This window comes from Macaca thibetana, chromosome 3, assembly GCF_024542745.1.
Source record: "Macaca thibetana thibetana isolate TM-01 chromosome 3, ASM2454274v1, whole genome shotgun sequence".
Lineage (NCBI taxonomy): Eukaryota > Metazoa > Chordata > Mammalia > Primates > Cercopithecidae > Macaca > Macaca thibetana.
In genome coordinates, this window is record NC_065580.1 from 59,780,665 (window position 1) to 59,800,603 (window position 19,939).

At 35.1% G+C, this 19,939-nt stretch overlaps 1 protein-coding gene across 1 annotated transcript in view; it reads right to left on the reverse strand.

Annotated features, from left to right (window-relative positions):
• The window catches only part of GNAT3 (G protein subunit alpha transducin 3), a 56,011-nt gene that overhangs the window by 18,449 nt on the left and 17,623 nt on the right, over nt 1-19,939 (reverse strand). The window contains exons 2-4 of the mRNA XM_050785228.1: nt 17,987-18,029; nt 11,825-11,966; nt 1,694-1,851 (exon numbers count right to left, since the gene is read on the reverse strand). Coding sequence (XP_050641185.1) covers nt 1,694-1,851; nt 11,825-11,966; nt 17,987-18,029 — 343 coding nt within the window. The remainder of the gene's footprint in view (nt 1-1,693; nt 1,852-11,824; nt 11,967-17,986; nt 18,030-19,939) is intronic.

Consider the following 19,939-nt stretch of genomic DNA (forward strand, 5'->3'; position numbering starts at 1 on the left):
AGTGTAAAACATACTTTAAGTGTTTAAATAAAGGAAAAAATTAAAATTAAATACTAGAAAATACAATAAAATGCTATTTATTTGCTCATTTTAACTATGTGGTTTGTACAAGACTAAATATATTAATGAGAGCCCACTTTAATCTATCTTTCTCTCTGGCTCTCTACCCAGAGCTTTACTGAGCAAGATTTTATGGGAATATTCCACAATTCAGCTTCTTACTCATTGTGACTACCCTTACCAATGAATAGTATAGAAAAGCAATGTTTTACTCCACTGCAGAGATCCTTTTTACTATTAAAATGTGGTAGGTGCTGAGACACTTACGAAAAGTTATTCAAGTTGATATAATCACAAAATGAGACTCATTCTCTCCTTCATCAGAGAGCTAGGAAAAACTCTTTCCTCCAAAAGCAATGTGTCCTTTGAAATTGTTATATAGCTTATTTCTCTCCATAATCATTCTGTCCATCAGTGATTAAAAATCTGAAGTGTCATGCAAGCTTCGTTGTTCTGTCTTTACCAATCTTTTTCATTTGTTTCACTTTTACATTACTGTTTTGTTTTTGTTTAATTAAATGATGCTAGCAGGTTCTGTTGGTGGGAGGAGTTCATCAAAAGAAGTATATTTACACTTTTTCACACATATGCATGAACGGAAATAGAAAATGAGTAATTAGATTATATTTACATATGCACACATCTTGCAGGCATGTAGTGGCAGGGCTATCTTAGGAATCACTTGCTAAAAGAATTGTTTTTTGGGGTTATTTTGGTGACAGGGTCTTGCTCTTTTGCCCTGGCTGGAGTGCAGTGGTGCAATCTCTGCTTACTGAAGCCTTGACCTCCTGGGTTCAAGCAATCCTCCTGTCTCAGCTTCCCAAGAAGCTGGGACTACAGGCATGTGCCCCCACACCTGGCTAATTTTGTATTTTTTTTTTTTTTTTTGAAGCAACTTGGCTTTGCTATGTTGCCCAGGCTGGTTTCAAATTCCTGAGCTCAAGCAGTCTGCCTGCCATGGCCTCCCAAAGTGCTGGGATTACAGGCATGAGCCACTGTGCCCAGCACTAAAAGAAAATTTTAAATCACTTTGATAATGAAATTATAGTGTCACGAGCCCCTAATTTCCTTATGGTTAATTAATACTAAATGGATGATATAAGCAGTGAAATTTATACAATTTTTTGAGACGCCAGAAGAATCCCCTGGTATACAAGTATTTTGGAAATCAATTCATTAATTTCTTCTAGAATTTTGTATCAAGGTCATCAACCCAGTGAGCCAAGGCATGTGTCATTAATAAAATTAATCTAGGAGATGATTTTACTAATATGAATAGAGATGAAATGAATAGCCCAAAACCTCAGTGTGCATGTCACCAGTCTGTGTTAGTGTGAAAGGCTGTGCATAATGGTTAACTCTTTTTAATCAAGAGAAGATATTTGCAACATAGTATCTTCTCGGGCAGTTTTAAGCTTAGTTATTTAAAATGCTCCCCTGCTTATATTTTTTTACATCTTATTATGTCACCTTGTTCATTTTCATTTCTCTTCGATTGCTTTTTATTTTACTCTAATAAAATGTAACACCATTTATTTTCTTCATTTGCATTTACAAATGCAAAGTATGCAGAATTATAATTCTTAATTTTAAATGTTTTACCTTCAATTCCCCTTAAAGTGAATTCACTTACTAAGCTGCTGAGTCATTGAGCTGATACTCAGATGCCCTTTCAAAGCAGGCCTGAATTCCCGGATCTCTCCATAGCCGTTTTATTACCTCAGCCAGTTGAGGCGTCATGCCACCATCTTCCAAGGTATTTGCCATTGCATAAAGTTGTCGTTGGTCCTCCTAGAACAATGTTTTGGTGAGAATAAGAATGTATCATTTGGAATCACATACTCTGTTTTCTAATAGAGTATTTTAATGGGATGATTTTAATCTTATTCCTTTAGCTAATAATTCCACCAAACATCTTTTTAAACTATATCGAGGTAAATAGAACTAAAGTTTCTCATGGCTGGTTGATGTCCAGAAGAGTTCTCCTTTGCAAAAACTATAAAATATTATGTGAAGAAATTAGCATATTTTGAAATATATCACTGACTTCTGAATATGATATCAAGAAGGATAATAATACTTTGCTGTATTCATATTGAGTTTGCAGAAGGTCTACATATTATACCAAGGTAAAAGAAAAATTAACCTGATTTAATCTGGTATTTTCTTCTTTTTTTAATCATTGCCATGAATTTTTCTAGAAAAAAAAGCCAAGTAAAAATTAGAGTAGGCCAGGCATGGTGGCTAACACCTGTAATCCCAGCACTTTGGGAGGCTGAGGTGGGCAGATCACTTGAGTCCAGGAGTTTGAGACCAGTCTGGGCAACATGACAAAATTTTTCCTACAAAAAAGTTAGTCAGGGATGTAGTGCATATCCAGCTACTAGGGAGACTGTGGTGGGAGAATTGCTTGAGCCTGGGAGGCAGAGGTTGCAGTGAGCAGAGGTTGCACCACTACATTCCAGCATAGGTGACAGAGCCAGACCCTGTCTCCAGGAAAAAAAAAAAAAAAAAAAAAAAATTAGAGTAAAAATGGGAAATGAATTCATTATTCTAAAATTGTATTTTTTCAAAAAATTAATATGTAATATTTTGGTCATCATGTTACCTCCTCTTAATCATACAAATAAAGAATGGCAAACATTTGGATCCCTATAATATTTTTGAACATTCCTGTAGCTATTGTTGGTTGCATGCCTTTGGAACAAACCAGTAGGGCAGAGGTGAGAATTTTTTATGCAAAGCGAGGAATTATTGTCTTAGTCCTGTTGGGATAAGATCTGGAGCTTACCAGGGAAGAAGGAAAGAGAAGTTTATTGAGTTTAAGTATAAATACTATAGTCAAATATATATTGAGTTTATAGTATAAATACTATAGTCTGTAATTTATTTTAACTAATAATCTAAATAGCTTTATGACAAATTTTTTTTTTTTTAAAGATTAAGAGGTTGAGTTTCAGAATAATTAAATTGACTGTGGTAATAGTCCAGGCAAATGGAGAAGTCTGAACTTAACCTTGTTGTCAGCCTCCAAAGCTGATATCCTTTTTAGTTCATAATCCTCTTGGTGCATATTATTACAGTTTACAAAACTATACATAAAATATCTCACATAATCCTCACAACTGTGAGATAGACACTATATTTTCTCCATTTTACATGTAAGGAATCTAAAATGCTCAAACTTTTAGAAACCAGTAAACCAGTATATACAATAAGCATCAGAATATGAGTCAAACACAAGCACCTTTTGTGCCATGTCAGGCTGTTACTGTGACAGGAAAGTGGTCCCAGTCCAGATCCCAAGAGTAGGTTCTTGGATCTCACACAAGAAAGAATTCAGGACGAGTCCACAGAGTAAAGTGAAAGCAAGTTTATTCAGAAAGTAAAGGAATGAAAGAATGACTACTCCATATACAGAGCAGCCCCGAGGGCTGCTGGTTGCTCATTTTTATGATTTCTTGATGATATGCTAAACAGGGGGTGGATTATTCATGCCTCCCCTTGATAGAGCATGTAGGGTAACTTCCTGACATTGCCATGGCATTTATAAACTGTCATGGTGCTGGTGGGAGTACAGCGGTGAGGACAAGCTGAGGTCACTCTCATGGCCATCTTGGTTTTGGTGGGTTTGGGCCAGCTTCTTTACTGCAGCCTGTTTTATCAGCAACGTCGTTACGTCGGCATCTTGTGCCGACCTCTTCTCTCACCCTGTAACTTAGAATGTCTTAACTGTCTGGGAATGAAGCCCAGTGGGTCTGAGTCTCATTTTCCTCAGCTCCTATTTAAGATGAAGTTGCTCTACTTCAAATGTCTCTGACACTACCAATGAAGTATGTTCAATAAGAACTTGCTGCTTTTCTGATACAATTCAGATTATTATTATTTTGAACTGACTACAGTTTTATTCTACCATTTTATCAAGAATCTGCTTGCTCTTTGTATAAAAAATAAGGGTATGTCACTTATTGGTTTTTTTTTTCACGTTCAGTATCATAATTGATGCTAAGCAGATTTGATCACATTTTATTCACAGCCTTAAAAATGTATAATTTAAATACAGACTACGTGCTTAACAGTCTACAGATAGAAATGATTAACTCAGTACCTTATTTACTGAATAGATCACATAAGAAAAGCTAAAATATATGTTAAAAATTTGTGATACCTTTGATTTTTTCATCCACTTTAGTGAGGTGTTAATAGGAGATTCTGCTGTTACCACAGTCATTGGTCACTTATTGTTAAAGAGACACAGGTAAGGGGGAAAAAAACAAACAAACAAAAAAAAGTATTCTATCTTTCTTCACAATCAGCTTTTATTGTTAAAAGTAAGCTGATCAGATGATCATTGGTCCACATATTCAATGTGTAAACCCAAAACAAAATTCTGAGTCCCCCAAGCAACAGAATTCTAAGCCCTGCAACCTAGAAATCCCTCTTGGCCAAGAGAATTCCAAGGGAAACCTGAAAAACTAGGTCAGGCCTGATAGGAAGGGTGGGGTCAGACGTGCCTCATGAGGCCCTCCTCCCTTTGGAATTCAGGCACAACTCATCAGCATTAACATTAAAACAGATATCTTAGGACTGATAAAACTGACTCTTTATAGCAATAAGATTCCAAAATCCAACCTGACTCCAGTATAGAGCAGGCCCTGAAATAAATTATTTTATTGCCAAATATATATTTTTTGGCATATATAAAAGAATAAAAGAAAATAACAATAAAATAAAAGCTGTCTTTTGTGGGGGAAACTTACACTGTGTAGAGAATCCACTTCCTTTTTCAAGTCCTTTTCTGATCCTTGTGAGATTAGCTGAGAGTCTAGCACTTTTTAAAGGTCTAAATAGGAAATATTTGCCATCTATTGCCTCTAAGGGTGCCACCTATGAGACTTCATCTATATAATAAGAACTTTGGTCTCCACAATCTCTTAACCCAGAGATTCCTTTCTATTCATTCTAGGCCTTTAGACAATGACTTAATTCTTTCGACCAATTACCAATCAGAAAATGTTTGAATCCACCTATGACTGGAAGGTCCTGCTTCAAGTTATCCTACCTTTCTGGTCCTTGCATGTATTGACTGATATCTGCCTGTAACTTTTATCCCCATAGAATGTATAAAATCAGGCTATGACTTAACTACCTTGGGCATATGTTCTCAGGATCTCCTGAGGCTGTGCCATGGGTCATGGCACTCACATTTGGCTCAAAATAAATCTCTTCAAGTGTTTTACAGAGTTTGGCTTTTTTGTCAACAAATGGCCAAATCAAGTCTCAACCTGGTTTTCCTGCATCAGCACAGGATAGATTTTTAAAACCCCATTTCTCTATTAAATGGATATGAAAAAATACTGCAAGTTTAGTGAAATATGCTCTGGTCACTTTTGCTAGCGTCATGCTATCGGCTCCTTCCACTATTAAAGTGCTATTTAGAACAAATGATTCAATAAAACAACCACTACACAGTTTTATCCCTAAGAAGAAAAATTATACATCTTGTCAGCATAGCTTTACAAACTAAACACACTGTTTCATTTCTTTCTTTTTTCTTTTTCTCTTCTTTTCTTTTTTACTTTTTTATTTTTTTATTTTATTTTATTTTTAGACGTAGTCTTCTCTGTCACCCAGGCTAGAGTGCAGTGGCATAACCTAGGCTCACTTCAACCTCCACCTGCCACTTTCAAGTGATTCTCCTGCCTCAGACTCCCAAGTAGCTGAGACTACAGATGTCTGCCACCACACCCAGCTGATTTTTTTTTCGGTTTTTTTTTTTTTTTTTTTTTTTTTTTGTAGGGACAGTGTATCACCATGTTGGCCAGGATGGTCTCGATCTCTTGACCTCGTGATCAGCCCACCTCGGCCTCCCAAAGTGCTGAGATTACAGGTGTGAACCACCACATCTGGACTTCCTTTTTTAAAAAAATGTTCTATTTTAAATTTCAATATACTTTATTTGTAGAGGTATGATGAATATAGTTCTAAACACTTAAATGTTACAAAGTCTCCCTTGACCACTTCAATCCTACTACCTCCCACAAAGGCAAGTTATCCTATCAGGTTGGTTTTTGTGTCTCCAGACCTTTTACTTTTAAATTTGTGCATGCATAGGTGGAGCCCATGGAGAGGACTTTCAATCCCGGCTGCACATCATCAGCATATGGTGTACCCTTAACAATGCTGATAGCAGAACTGCAACCTAAACAAAATGAATCAGAATCTGCATGTCAGGCTCTGCAAAGGTAGCTTTTAAAAGCTTCAAGGTGATGCAACTGTTCTGACTGCATTAAGAATCTCTGGCAATATACAGTTGTTATTTTTTTAACCATAAATAACACTTTATTGAACATAGTGTATTTCAATTCTTGATGTTCTTCTGTGCTTATTGAAAAGCTGGTATAATTTAATTTAAATAATTCTTTAAATTTAAAATTCTTTAAAGCTTTTCAGGGTTTGAGCCTATCCATCAAATGTGAATTTTTAAAATATATAACACCAAAATGTATAGGTATTACGAAAAGTTATCTTCCTTATAATGGCCAAACTGATTGAACACTTAAGTCCTACTATTTTATTGTTATATTTTTAAAACTCTAGTAATTTCTCACCAAACTCAAAACTGAAAACCCAAATCCCTTATCCCTTACTGTGACTCACAAGGCTCTATATGTTTTGACCCCCTCTTTCCCTTCTTTCTCCCTTTCTCTCCCTGACCCCAAGACTCAAGATGCACTGAACAACTTGTTGCTTCTTGAACTCACCAAGCCCCCATTTCAGCGCATTTCAACGGTTGTTCCCTCCATGTCCTTCCTGTGGTTCACTTCCTTTTTCACTCAAGTCTCTTCCCAATACCACCTCCTCAATGAAGCCTTCTCTAATCATCCTGTCTGCTACATTTTTCAAATAACAACCTGTGGATTTGAGTGGCATCCCAAATAAGTTTTATTTCCCTATGAGGTATTTGGAAAGGCTTGGGAATTACAGTGGGCCTGGAATGGCTCATTCTCTCTCTCTCTCTCTTTTTTTTTTTTTTTAAGAATATTTCTTTTATTTATTAATTCATTTCTTATTTTACTTTAAGTTCTGGGATACATGTGCAGAACATGAAGGTTTGTTACATAAGTATACATGTGCTATGGTGGTTTGCTGCACCTGTCAACCCATCTTCATTCTCTTAAGATTGTGTAACTTTGGGATTACATGGTATAGAAAATAAAATATGTGTTTTCCCGGCAGATTACTCAGACCTTCATCATTAATATTAGGTATCCCAGGTGGTCTTAGAACTTTGTGGAACTTATTCTGAACCCTACAGTCGTATTTCCAAAGATCATGGAAAAAACATCAAAAGAAAGGAAGGCTATGTCGTTTACTTAGTAATTGTGAGAAACGCTAAGTTAAAAATGCCATGTTTTGTTGCTACTGGGTTTTCAGAATCTTTGAGTAGTAATATTGGTCGCAAATTTCCAAGTTGTTATTGTATGCATATATACCAAATGGATTTGATCACAGAACTTCAATTGTAGAACATCTTGAGGAATCAGTGCTGCTTTTTGGTTCATATTGTAGAGTTTACTTTGTAGGGTTCTATGTCCAAGATGATTACAACACCACTCAAATTATGTAGTAAAAGTGTTATAATTTTCAGCATTCTTTTATGTCAGTTGAGTGGATTCTATATGCTCCAAAATAGGATATAATAATATGCAAAATGATAAGTAGTTATTTACTAAGTATCTTCATTATTTCTCCTTTCCTGTTTCTTCAGTTTAACCCTCTTTTCAAGTTTTATGCTTATGAAATATAAGTCTATCAAATACGAAGCCACAACCAATGAGAACAAGCCCCATTTAGCTGCTTCCCCTCTAACTACATATCCCATCTCTCTCCTACTCCTTGGCTATAGGTCCTAAAAATATTGCCCTTAACTGTTCCAATAGCCTATTCTAATTTTTCCACATTCTCCACAGGAGTAGGAGTCCACCATTCTTCTGAAATCTCTCTCACTATATTCCCAATGGCTCCATATTTCTAAATCCAATAGATTCTATTTAATAGTCTCCTTTCTTGACTTCTGAAGACCTTTCAGTGTCGATAATTCCCTTTGGAACACTTCTCTTGAATTCTGCGATTTCATACTTCTGACTTCCATTTACTCCTCTATCCTCTCCCCTGAAGTTTTCTTTTCCTAACAAGTGAGCAGAAAATATTGTGGTGGCTTTTTTGTTTTTGTTTTTTAACACTCTTCCCTAGACTCTGTTATCCCTAATACCTTTCCCTTCTTAATCTAAGTGCTTCATCTATTCCATCCTACTTTCTTAGTATGAATTATATGCCATAGTATAATGGCATGCCAATAACACCTAGATTTAGATCTCTAGACAAAGTGTCTATTTTGGGCTTCAAATGCACATTTGTAATTGCTTACATATGTAGATATCAAATAGAACTTACAAACTCATTTCCAAAGCCAAACTAATTAGTTCTTTTCTATCCGCATTTAATGTTAGTGTTCCCCTTCTTAGTAATACCTTCTTTCAGCAAGGATGGAGCTCCACATTTAGTTGCACAGCCTTTTTGAAATAGCATATCATTTGTAATTATTTGTTAAACATCAAACTCTCCTCTCCTGATGACAAATATTATTTCCATCTCAGTTACTGCTGAGCCCTTACTACATCCCCAGTATCCAACTAAATGTCTACCACATACATAGTTTAATAAAAAATAATATTTTCTAATGATGTTGGATGCATAGATTTCACTACATAAATTTTAATGAGCCTATATTCAAAACAAGTATTGAAAAAATAATACCTAATATTTATTGAAAATTTTCATTCTATAATACTCTGTATTATAGTGGATTTCTTATGTTTTTGCTTCCTTTTTTAATAGTGATTGTAACTCAAGGAGGAAAACCATAATATTCTGTGGAAGCAGACACTGAAGTTTAGAGAGGTTAACTTGTCCAAACTTATAGACCCAGTGACTAATAAAGCTCACATAAATTTTCTATCAGAACTTCCTCTCCTTGGCAATCTGTGTGGTGATGTGCAGATGGTTGTATAAAAGCATATGTACTTGTATAAATAATTGAGAGCTAATCAGAACTCTGAAAGTCACATGTAGGTAGTGCTTAGCAATCAATCTATTAAATAAACAATTTTAAACAGGTCATAGTATATTAATCTCAAAATCAAGTACTAGAATGCAGTTGAAACTGCTAGAGTTTACATCAGTTGAAATAAAAATATGAACTATGTTGTGCCTGACAATTGTGATGTTCTGATAGTTGAGGACATAGGTACTCCTGAGAAGTTATGGCAATGGCTAGGTGCTGCTTAAGTTGCTCTATTTACACCATTCAATGTACAGTTTGAATAAACTGTACTTTTATTTTTAATTAGCATGATGGCAGCAATGTGTATAGTTTATTATTTTCACTTCCCCTGTATGTCAAACCACTAAGACTTTTACTAATAAATCTCACGTTTCTCTCTCTCTGTTTTTTTTTCAAGACAGGGTCTTGCTCTGTTGCCCAGGCTGGAGTGCAGTGGCAACATCACAGCTCTACTACAACCTCGACCTCCCAAGCTCAAGTGAAACTCCCACCTCAGCCTCCCAAGTAGCTGGGACTACAGGTACACACCACCATGCCTAGCTTTTTTTTTTTCCTTTTTTTCTTCTTCTCCTTTTTTTTTTTTATAGAGACAAGATCTGGTTATATTTTTCAGACTGGTCTGGAACTCCCAGGCTCAAGCAATCTTCTTGCCTCACCCTCTCAAAGTGTTGAGATTATAGGCGTGAGCCACCACACCAGGTCAAAGCTCAGGTCTTTAGTGATCAGAGCATCACTGTTTCACAAACTCTGGGTCATATGAAGGATACAGTATAATTAAATAAGTAGCAATAGGCAAGGTGATTTCCAACTTCTCTGACACAAATGCATGGAATACCATATTGCATCTACAAATTTAAACATCATTAAATCATTCTCAAAGGAATTAAGAAGGTACATCTATTTTAGTGACTATTATTGCCTAAGATAAAAAGATAAAATATTTCTAATCATTAAATCCCTTAAAAGCAAAAAGCACTATAATGGAATCCAGGAGAAGTGGGTTTTGCCATGAACTCTAGCTACTTAATGTAAACCAACTAATCTTCTTTGATCCTTGTTTTTTAAATTAAGGTGGTTATACTATGTTGTCTCTTAAGAGTCAATTTAAAATCCTAGTATCTTAGAAAAAGCCAAGGTTCAGATCCATAACTGAACTACACTTAAATAAGAACATGATCACTAAGTCATAGAGAGATAAAGAATAAAAGGATCTTGGAGTTCACCTCCTCCAAGTTCCCCTTATTTATTTATTTATTTATTTTATTATACTTTAAGTTCTAGGGTACATGTGCATAACGTGCAGGTTTGTTACATATGTATACTTGTGCCATGTTGGTGTGCTGCACCCATCAACTCGTCAGCACCCATCATAGGTGGGAACTGAACAATGAGATCACTTGGACTCGGGAAGGGGAGCATCAAGTTCCCCTTTTACACATGAGTGGGAAACTGTAGCCAGAGAGATAGATTGGAGCAAACTGTGGAGAAAACTAGAAATGGGAATCAGTAAAATATCTGACTCCTCGCTTTATAAACTATCTGCCTGAAGACCATACTTAGCATTTCTTTGTTCTTTGAAGAAAAGTGACAAGAAAAAGGGGGATTTCCCCTTTCTTTACATTAAGAGCATGGAAAAGCCGCCTTTGTTTGTTTGTTTTAATTGTAATGATTTCTAGTGGTCATTTACAAGATTCAGTGGCCATTTACAAGGTCCACTAAGCTGGTTGAGGGAGTTCAAATGACTCCTCTTTCTTTATCCTTACTACGCTTTTGTTCTCTATTTTTATTGTTTCTATAGCAAGGTTTCCAAGAATTACATTGGTAGGCATTCAACTGGCATCCTCTGGAGGTAACCAGATGCCCAGCTGCTCCTGGAGGGGACATATGGAAATAGGTGAGTTCTTCTTGTGGATTCTACTCAGTTTCTCTTTTTTGGGTGGGGTCAACTATGGTTCTTTGGATAATACTATAAGTTTCATTTGCCAAATATTTTTATATATTTGCCTATAAACTTTTAAAGTAAGTGGATTTCAAATATATTTTAATATAAAATAACTATATAGCAAAATATAAAGTAGGGAGAAAATAATTTTGTTGTTACCTTACAAACAGAACTATGACTACTTGAATATACTTAATATACAACCATTTGCTTGCTCCTACAATTTGAATTCTTTTTTAAAAAACTCAGCATTATAATCATTTCCCTGTTGCCACGCAGACTTTGTAATCATCATCAAACATTAATTATAATTATTGCGTTATTATTAAACATTGTTAGTCTCTTTGAAATGACATAACTAAAAAATTAATGTAGAGATATTGCAAATTGTGTTTATGCCATAAACTTTTGCATTTAGCAATCGTAAACAATATTTTTGTTTCTTATGGTGTATTATTTGATATTAAGTTTAATCCTCAGGAAAACAACTAATGTTGAATAACAGTATACAGTAAAAAAGTTTCACTTCAAGGAAAATAAGAAATCTTACACAAAACATAATTAATGTTTCAAAATTCATGTTTCATATTTTTAAATTTTGGGTATAGATTAATACTATGAACTTATTAAGTCCTCTTATTTTGTGGCTCAAACTCTATTGCAGGACATACAGCTGTCATTATTTGCATACTTACTGCACTTCTGGGATTTACATAATCAATTCCAAGGGTAGTCATGGCTTTCACAATAGCTAGGATGGATTGCAATGTATTACTGTAAATTACTGCTTTGAACTCCATGCATTCTTGCTCACTGTAACCATTCTTATGGATGATCCTATAATTTAAACATGAAAAGTTTCTGTGAGTTGAATAATTGATTGTAACACTAAAGCACATCAAAATAAGTTACTTGAATACAATTATAGTATATTTTCATTAAAAAGGAATTTTGACCATATGTATATGCTAAATCTAAACAATTTTATGCCTTTGGACTTTCATTATCATTGTCATTCATACAATATTTTCTTTCTGGGCTACCAGATAAATACAAAAGGACTTAGGATTTGTTATTTTAACATACTTTTCTGAAACGAGTAAATCATAAGCATTATACTTAGAAAGCCTGTTTTTTGTTTTTGTTTTTGTTTTTAAGAAAAAAAAAATTACAGATTCTCAGGACAAAGATATATTCACAGTTTTGAAACTTGGCCTTGTGTCCACAACCTGATGTCTAGAGGAAGTTAAGTCATTTAGAACATTCATGACTTTTCCTATCATGCTGGAAAATAGGAGTGCCTTCTTTCTATTTACAGCATCAACAAAGGCATCTTTTTTAGTACAGGTAATTGCCCTGTGTTAAATCTCTTGTCAGTTCTCCATCTGTGTACGTGCCACTGAGTTATAAAAGTTGAAATGCCTGACATTTTATTTGGCTGAACTCTTCTCTACCTTCCACTCATTCAGCCAAACTCAAGATTTTACTAGAAGTTTTGGAATAATAGCTTAAAATAGATTTACCTATCAAAAGCTAAAGTCATTACATGTGCCAGTTACGTATTTTTGCATCTTTATTGTAGAATTGTTTTTGTTCCTTTCTATAATGTTTTAATTGTCTTGAAGTGCTTTGTATTCGTTAGGCGTCTTTTTGAATGTCATATTACTAAATGTTTATATTGTGTCTACACGTATAAAGGCTTTAGCATAGAGGGGAAAAGAGCACAAATGCCTCTTTAATGTCTTTGAAGATATTAGAACCTTCATATACAAGAAATCTCAACTGAAAGAAGTAAAAGCAGGGCCTATATTTGTTATTTGTTGTTTTTTTTATTTGATTACAAATCATTGCTGAACTTCTATGTTAAACATGGTCATGTCTATCTTGCTGCATTGAATCATTAAATAAGTAAATAAAGTAGACAAAGACTGTAGAAAAAATGCAGTAAAATGTCTTTATGGATAGATCAAGAAAAAGTTTACTAAAGAAATCCCAGTTTTCTGTCAAATCGAACTTGGAAAATTATTTTAATTATTAAAATGGCAACTGTGAATAAACGTGGGGTACTTAGGTGTTCTTCATGAAACAAGTTCTGACTGCTATCAGAAGTGAAGAAACATTTATCACAAAGAAAAATTATAAAAACAGATGTTAAAATGTCCAGTTGAAGTGGGACTTTAAACAACATCATTTTTCCAGGAGCTGCATATATCAATTTCTGTGAGACAGAGCACTCCAACTGCAGAGTTGGTTCCTAGGTCTGTTGAAATTCATAAGCTTTCACGGGGCATTTTCTGTGACATACTGTGTTATGTGGTAAAGAGAATACATTATATAAGTCCCTCCTTCCCAAACCATAGACTACAGCACTGCTGTATAATATGTTAGTCACTAGATGATTAATTAAAATTAAATAAAATTAAAAATTTAATTTCTCCATCACACTATCAACATTTCAAGTGGCTACTAAGGCCACACGTGGCTAGCAGCTGCCATATTTTAAGGCAAGATAGATAACTTTCCTATCATCACACAAAGTTCGGTTGAAGAGTACTGAGTTATAAGAAGGCAGAGCATATAAAGAGATTTTTGAACATTATGATAATGTATAGGACCAAACGCTACATATAGTAAGATGCTATAGAAAATAAAAAGTGATAAACTCTACTAGGAGTTGGTGTAAGGTATCAAAGAAGACATCTTGGAAGCAGTGATAATCAGCTAATTGTTCAAGGATAGTTATTACTAGATGATCAAAAGGGCAGAGAATCATTCTAGGCAGAAAGATCAATATGAACAAGTAGATGCTCACAATTTTCAAGCATTCAATATGTGCCAAGCACTGTTGTAAGCACTTCATCTGTCTTCATATTTCTGACAATAAGCCCTTTAAAGTAGATACAATTATGTTCTACATTCTATAAATAAGAAATATCAGCACAGATAAATTAAGCAAATATCCCCAACTTATTCAGCTAGTGTGTGGTACAGCTGGACCACAAACACAATCTGATTTACAGTCCATGATCTTAGCCATGAAGCTCAGCCTTCTATAGTGTGCTAGTCTACAGACTTACAAAAGGTCAGCATTAGTGAAGCAGGAAGTAAGAGGGGAGAAATTATAGGATAGGAGGATGAAGACATCAGCAAGAACTGGACTCCAGTGTCTTGTGTGCCATGGCAAGGAGATTGATCTCGATAGCACGAGTGAAGAGTTGAATTCAGGAGATACAATCAGCTTTAAATGGATCAGTTCATGGCAGTGTGGATAATGTAATGAAGGGAAGGGCAGGGAGGTAGTAGCTCCTGAGGAAGATACTGAATTAATCTAGGTCAGAAATGATGACCAATGGAGATCAATGATGTGTTTGGAGACCAATTGTGTAGATGTGGCATGACTTAGTGAAAGGGTGAAGGCTTAGTATAACTACGCTGAGATTTATTGCGTTGTAGGCTGGTGGTGTTGTAATCAATTTTAGGGCAATAGAGGCCAGATGGGAGATAGGTTTAATGTTTATTCTGATTTGGACCTAGCCAGACAATATAGCAGTAGATGTATCTGCCTCCCTAGTTTAGACAAAGTGTGCGAGTTTGAAAGAAATACTCTGAAACAGTCAGCTTGAAGATTCCGGTGAAAATCACAGAACTCTGGAAGTTTTCGTTTGAAGGTGCAGAGTAAGTAGAGAAGTGCCAGTGTCTCCCGGTACAGTAGAGACACTAACATTTTAAGTGTAGTCAGAGATAGAGTTAGAAGAATAAAGGAGATAGATGAACTGGGAAAGAGTTCTAAAGAAGCTGAAGAAAAATATTAAGAGGGAACAGTAATGTAATATGGAATTAACATAAGGACTTAAGGAGACTTCAAATAAAATTACTATTCAAAGATGACATGATAAATAATCTTTGTAAGGGCAACTTCTGCAGCTTACCAGAGGTGAAAGTGTGATGAAAATGGCTGAAAATGGAAAGTGGAAAGTAAAGAAAGCAAATTTTGATTATTTTTTTACAGAAATTCTACTGAAAAAAGGAAAGATAAAGCAGAACAAGGAAATTTGCTCTTTTTAAATAATAAAAGAAGTGCTCACTGTAGAAAATGTGAAAAGCCTAACAATATTAAAAGCAAAGGTGCTTTGAATTTTAAATTCCACTATTGAGAGAAAATTTATTTGAACACTGGTATATGTTCTTTCATTTAAAAAAAATTATCTATTTGATCATACTTGAGGTTAAAATGTTCATGCACCGGGCACAGTGGCTCATGCCTGTAATCCCAGCACTTTGGGAGGCTAAGGCAGGTGGATCACTTGAGGTTAGGATTTCGAGACCAGCCTGGCCAACATAGTGAAATCCCAACTCTAGTAAAAATATCCAAAAGAAAAAAAAAATTAGCCGGGCATTGTGGCAGGTGCCTGTAATCCCAGCTACTCAGAAGTCTGAGGCAGGAGAATTGCTTGAACCTGAGAGGTGGAGATTGCAGTGAGCCAAGATTGTGCCACTGCACTCCAGCCTAGGTGACAGAGTGCGACCCTTTCCCAAATAAATAAATTAAATCAATAAAATAAAATTTAAAATGTTCATGCAATTTTGTAACCTGTTTTTTTAGTTAACATAGCATTTCCACATATTTAAACCTTCTCATATACATGAGATTAATACATGATTTGTAATAGTTATATAATATTGCAATTGAAGAATGAATACTCCTGTAACTTTGCAACCTAATTGCTTATGTTTTATTTTAATTTGTGGTACTTTATTCTATCCCATATTTCATTATCTTAGTGATATAAGCCTTTTATACAGGCTTTCATATTTTATATTTTTGAATTATTTTCACATTTTTGCATATTTTATCATTTTTGACAATTCTCAGAAACATATTTAGATCAATAATTTTAATTTTCCCAGCTTACTATGTATATTAAAATTATTTTTGGCCGGGCGCGGTGGCTCAAGCCTGTAATCCCAGCACTTTGGGAGGCCGAGATGGGTGGATCACGAGGTCAGGAGATCGAGACCATCCTGGCGAACACAGTGAAACCCCGTCTCTACTAAAAAATACAAAAAACTAGCCGGGCGAGGTGGCGGGCGCCTGTAGTCCCAGCTACTCGGGAGGCTGAGGCAGGAGAATGGCGTGAACCCCGGAAGCGGAGCTTGCAGTGAGCTGAGATCCGGCCACTGCACTCCAGCCCGGGCGACAGAGCGAGACTCCGTCTCAAAAAAAAAAAAAAAAAAAAAAAAAAAAAAAAATTATTTTTATAAATTTTCTGTAATATATAATTTTACAAGTAGCAATTAAAAATATCCATTTCTCAAAATCTCATTCTTATTGGGTAACATTATTTTTTAATTATTGTTTGTCAATTTACTACAATGAAAAATTACCTCATTATTTATTTGATTTTTAATTTTTATAATTAATGAGGTTACACTAAAATACATTATTTATCTATTGAATTTTATCATTTCTATACTCTCTGTTCATAGCCTATCCCTATTTATATATATTGGGAGGCTTATTGTTTTACTTAGCAATCTGTGGGCCTTTATATACTAGTCACCAATTATTAATCTATCATATTTAGTGTAAATATTTTCTAGTTCTCTAATTTTGGTTTAATTTTATTTATGGTTTACTATATTTAAAAGTTTTAATTTTTACATAGCCAAATAATTGGTCTTTTTTTTTCTTTATTTAAGCTCACAGAGAATGGAGAAATGAAAAAAGATAAGAAAGGTTCAAGCATGATCATAGCCTGGGAGGCAAGAGCAGGCAGATACTGTGGTAATGTTATAAATGATGACTTAGTTGCCAGGATGGTCCTAAAAACTCAAAAATTGTACGATCCCAGGGAACAGAATAAAGGAGCTCTGTTCTTCAGAAACAGTAGGAAAGATCAAACGTTTGGTTGCAGATAAGTGAAGCTTAAATATTGGTTGATATAAAACTTACATGACATTATCACATAAAAGGAAAACAGTGGCTTAGATTGGAACCAATTTCATTATTGACTGGCGGGCATCACTCCCTCTTAAAATATGTCCCAAACAACAAGATCCTTTAACATATACTTTAAAAATACACTCAAACATGGTCCTCCTCCTCTTTATTCTCCTTTTTCCTCCTCTTCCTCTTTCCTCCTCCCCGCTCCTCCTCTCTGCTCCTCCTCCTCCTTTCCTCCTCCTCCTCCTCCTTCCGCTGCTGTTGCTTCTGCTTCTGTTTCTTCTGCTGCTGCTTTTACTTCTTTTTAGCAACAATTATCCTTTAAAATTCTCTAGTAGTAACAAAGCCATGAGGTTTCACCCATTTACCTTTACTTGTCAATTACCATTTTATTCAGGTACACACTGCATTCTTTTTGGTTTTCTTTATTTCCTTATTAAGGAATTCAGATCTAGTTATTTCATTATAAAAAGGAAAAAGTAGAGAAAACAAATGCAAAAATACATTAAAATTCATGGTAGTAATTAAGCATTTTATTCCCAGGTAGGAAAAATGCCAATGAGATTAAAAATACAAATGCATCATTGATTGACATATTTTAAAATATTTACAGTTAATGATCACTTTAAAAAGCCCTTGATATACCCAGATTAATATAAGTAATACATAATGCTTTAAGCATTTGTCTTGTTGAGAGGCACATTTAAAAAAATGGAAATTATAATATTATTCAAGTGCTACACTTTCTGCTAAAGGATACAAGGTATATTTGCACAGAACTGTGACCACTCTGTTATAATCCATGATTTAGAAAAGACTGTCAATCAGCATTTACAAAAGCATGTATTTTAAGAATGGTCAAACACACGGACAGACATCAAATATTAAACATTTGAGACAGATGTGTACCTACTTCATTTGTTTAACAATAGTACTTTTGCCAGATTCTCCTGCTCCTGCAACATAAAAAGAGGAATATTATTAACTGATACACCAAATTTGTATAGATATTAAAAACTGATTATCACTTTTCATGGATAATCTTTAATTTTTTTCATAGGTTTAGGGGGTACAAGTGCAGTTGTTACATGGATAAACTGCATAGTGGTGAAGTCTGGTCTTTTAGTTTACCCATCATCTGAAAAGTGTACATTGTACCCAACTGGTAATTTTTTTTCATTCCTCACCCCCGCCTGTGCTCCCACCTTTGCAAGTCTCCATTGTCTATCATTCTACTCTGTATGTCCATGTGTATGCACTGTTTAGCTCCCACTTATGTGTGAGAACATGTGGTATTTGACTTTCTGTTTCTGAATTGTTTCACTTAAGATAGTGGTCTACAGTTCCATCCATTTGCTGCCAAAGACATCAAAGACATGATTTTGTTCTTTTTTATGGCTGAGTAGGATTCAATTATATATATCAGATTTTCTTTGTCTAATTTTCCATTGATGGACACTTAGATTCCATGACTTTGCTATTATAAATAGTGTTGCAATAAACATACAAGTGCAAATGTCTTTTAAAAATAATAATATATTTTTCTTTGGGTACATATGCAGTAGTGAGATTGCTGGATTAAATGGTAGTCCTATTTTTAACTCTGAGAAATATCCATACTGTTTTTCCATAGAGGCTGTACTAATTTACATGCCACCAACATTGTATAAGTGTTCCCTTTTCTCTACATCCCTGCCAGTATCTGTTGCTTTTTGACTTGTTAATAATAGCCATTTTGACCTGGTGTAAGGTGGTCTCTCACTGCAGTTTTTTTTTTTTTTTTTGAGACTGAGTCTCACTCTGTCACCAGGCTGGAGTGCAGGGGCATGATCTCGGCTCACTGCAACCTCCACCTCCTGGGTTCAAGCGATTCTCATGCCTCAGCCTCCCGAGTACCTGGGATTACAGGCATGTGCCACCATGCCTGGCTAATTTTTGTATTTTAGTAGAGACGGGTTTCCCCATGTTGGCCAGGATGGTCTCGATCTGCTGATCTCGTGATCCGCCTGCCTCAGCCTCCCAAAGTGCTGGATTACAGGTGTGAGCCACTGCGCCCGGCCTTCACTGTAGTTTTAAATTACATCTCTTTTACAATTAGTGGTGGTGAACATTTTCTTACATGACTGTTAGCCATTTGTGTGTTGTCTTTGAAAAATGTCTGTTCATGACCTTTGCCCACTTTTTGATGGGGCTATTTGCTTTTTTCTCATTGAGTTGTTTGAACTCCTCGTAGATTCTGGATATTAGTCCTTTGTTTGATGCATAGCTTGCAGATGTTTTCTCCTGTTCTGTAGGTTGTCTGTTTCCTCTGTTGATTATTTCTTTTTCTGTGCAGAGCTTTTTAGTTTGTCCCATTTGCCTATTTTTGTTTTTGTTACATTTGCTTTTGAAGTTTTAGTCACAAATTCTTTGCCTAGGCCAATATCCAGAAGAGTTTTTCTTCTAGGATTTTTAGAGTTTCAGGTCTTAAGTCTTTAATCCATCTTGAGTTAATTTTTGTATATGGTGAGAGATATAGGTCCAGTTTCATTTTTTTTTCTGCATATGGCTAATTTCCTATTATGAGAAATCTGTAACAGATACCTCTCCTAGTGTACCTTCTAAAGCAAACATTATACACTGTCAAGGAAAACATATATTATTGCATTTGAATATAATTTGGGAGGCTTGTATCTCCTGGCTTTGCAACCCAAAAAAGTGGTCCTCAACTTCATAGTCTCTAGATTACTCTCATTCTTCCAGAATGTCTCCTCATATACACTATTGATTGAATAGCAAGAAAAAAACACCCAACAACTAGGTAATAACTTTTGATTTTTCAGAATGGTTCAAAACCTGTTGTCATTGGAGGATGGGAGCTTGCCTC